The sequence below is a fragment of the Antrostomus carolinensis genome, unplaced genomic scaffold (assembly GCF_000700745.2).
Source record: "Antrostomus carolinensis isolate BGI_N321 unplaced genomic scaffold, ASM70074v2 scaffold11102, whole genome shotgun sequence".
Taxonomy (NCBI): Eukaryota; Metazoa; Chordata; class Aves; order Caprimulgiformes; family Caprimulgidae; genus Antrostomus; species Antrostomus carolinensis.
This window is the reverse complement of record NW_010298963.1, coordinates 1-1,823: the sequence shown is the minus strand read 5'-3', so window position 1 is coordinate 1,823 and position 1,823 is coordinate 1. Positions and strand designations below refer to the sequence as shown.

At 48.8% G+C, this 1,823-nt stretch overlaps 1 protein-coding gene across 1 annotated transcript; it reads right to left on the bottom strand.

Moving 5' to 3' along the window:
- Nucleotides 1-508: 508 nt before the first annotated feature.
- GADD45G (growth arrest and DNA damage inducible gamma) lies at nt 509-1,796 on the bottom strand (the record flags this gene model as incomplete). The annotated part of the gene is made up of 2 exons (XM_010162623.1): nt 509-1,179; nt 1,581-1,796. Coding segments are annotated over 2 exons (327 nt in total), but the record flags the coding sequence as incomplete, so codon positions are not given.
- Nucleotides 1,797-1,823: the final 27 nt, after the last annotated feature.

Here is a 1,823-nt window from a genome sequence, read left to right as displayed (position 1 = left end):
GTTTTAGATTTAATGTCATTCTAATCAAAGCAAATGTTAGATGTATCTGACATCTAAGGAGTTTTGCAGCCCCAACCACCCCCTCCCCAATCATGTTTAAGCTGCTTCTGTCAAGTGGGAACACTGCAGCTCTGAATGAGCCCAAGTCATATTTAAAAACTAATGATGCAATTTACTGGAGGTCTGTATTCCAAAAATACATGTTTAACATGTATTGTGTTCCTTCAGAGGACTACAAAGACCATCTATTACAATAAGTGAGCTCATTAAGCATGCAGCTTCTTAGTCTTGCAAGCTGTTGTGATAAGCAGCTGTTGCAAGAGGGTGAAAGGTTGAATTATCAACTTGGACAGCACAGCTCTTCATTCAGATGGCCCAGGAGAGAAAGTGTTTGAGCAATAGCTCCATTACTGCTGAGTATACCTTTGACTACAGCACACAAGCAAAACATCAGTGGTATTTCAGTCACATGCTTCCCCGCCCAGTAAGCAAGACACTCCCAGAAAAGAATTGTAAAAAATTTATTATGAAAGCTTCAATAGCAAATATTTCAATAAAAATTATTGCATTATTAAAACAGTTCTGCAAAGTGACCCAAGAGGCCTGTTGAAGTCTGTCCACTTTGGAGTCTCTGTATTTGCCCTAGTAACCAGTCCCTAGCAGTCCATCAAATGTCGACACTTTCTTCTGAGTTTTGTAAAGAGCACTAACAGTTCCCAGTTACAGTACTCTGCACAGTCCTTCTGGGAAGTTTTGGCCCACTTCCCGCAACTTTCTCTCTGCCTTCTGAAACAGCTCCACTTGACCAGGAAACTTGTAATACTTCTTTCAGTTCCACGGTATGTCAGCCCCTCCGCGGTTGCAGCCTACTGAGGCTCACTGGTGAGGCGAGCGGTTCTCCTCTTTCTCTTCCATAAGAGCCCGCGGCATGCCAGTCTGAGTGACTTTAATCCAGTCTCTTGACCAGGCTAATCCATGGAATCAGCAGCTTGTTGCACACTTCAGTGAACCCATGCCACGTTGACAATGCAACAAAGGTTTCAGCCTCCCCAATGCACTGGGTCACCATCACTCAGGCAGGGTGATGGTTGGCACCCAGTCATTGACATTTCGTCTCTCTTCACAAAATAAGTTCAGCTTTTCTAGAGCTGGGTCCTTCCAGCCATCTTCATTCGGATTCTGCCAGAAAGAAAAAAGTTGCACACTATGAGTGCTGCCTACCAGCTGAAGCCATCACAATATTTGCAGAGGCATTAGCTTGGGAAGCAAGGCATTTTCAGATGGTTTCTGTCCTGACAGAGACAAAGCAGGAAGCAGAGATGCTACCCTTGTGGACAACAGAGAAAATCCAGAGTTACGAGAAGCGCAGCTTATTACCACTCCTCCTCCTCCTCAGCTGATCTGCTATAGGGTGTGTGCCAAGCCCTCTTTCGTTGCCCGGAAGAGCATTTGGCTACTAGGGGCAGATAGGGCCAGCCCTGCAAGGTTCTAACCGTGCCGTGTAGGGGCCGGTAGCACAGGCAGAGCCCCGGAGGACAGCACCCCGACTGAGCATAGCTCGCCTCCTGCGGGACACCCACCGTGATGAGGATGCAGTGGAGGTCCCGCGGCTCCCCGGACTCTTCGCTGGGCCCCACGATGGCCGCCAGCTTGGCCACGTCGTTCACCCGCACAATGTCAATGTCATTCTCGCAGCAGAAGGCCTGGATCAGGGTGAAGTGGATCTGCAGGGCAATGTCCCCCTCGTCCTCCTCGTCCGTGGCCAGCACGCAGAAAGCGACGTTGTCGGGATCACTGCAAAAGGGAAGCGGCGCGTTGAGCCC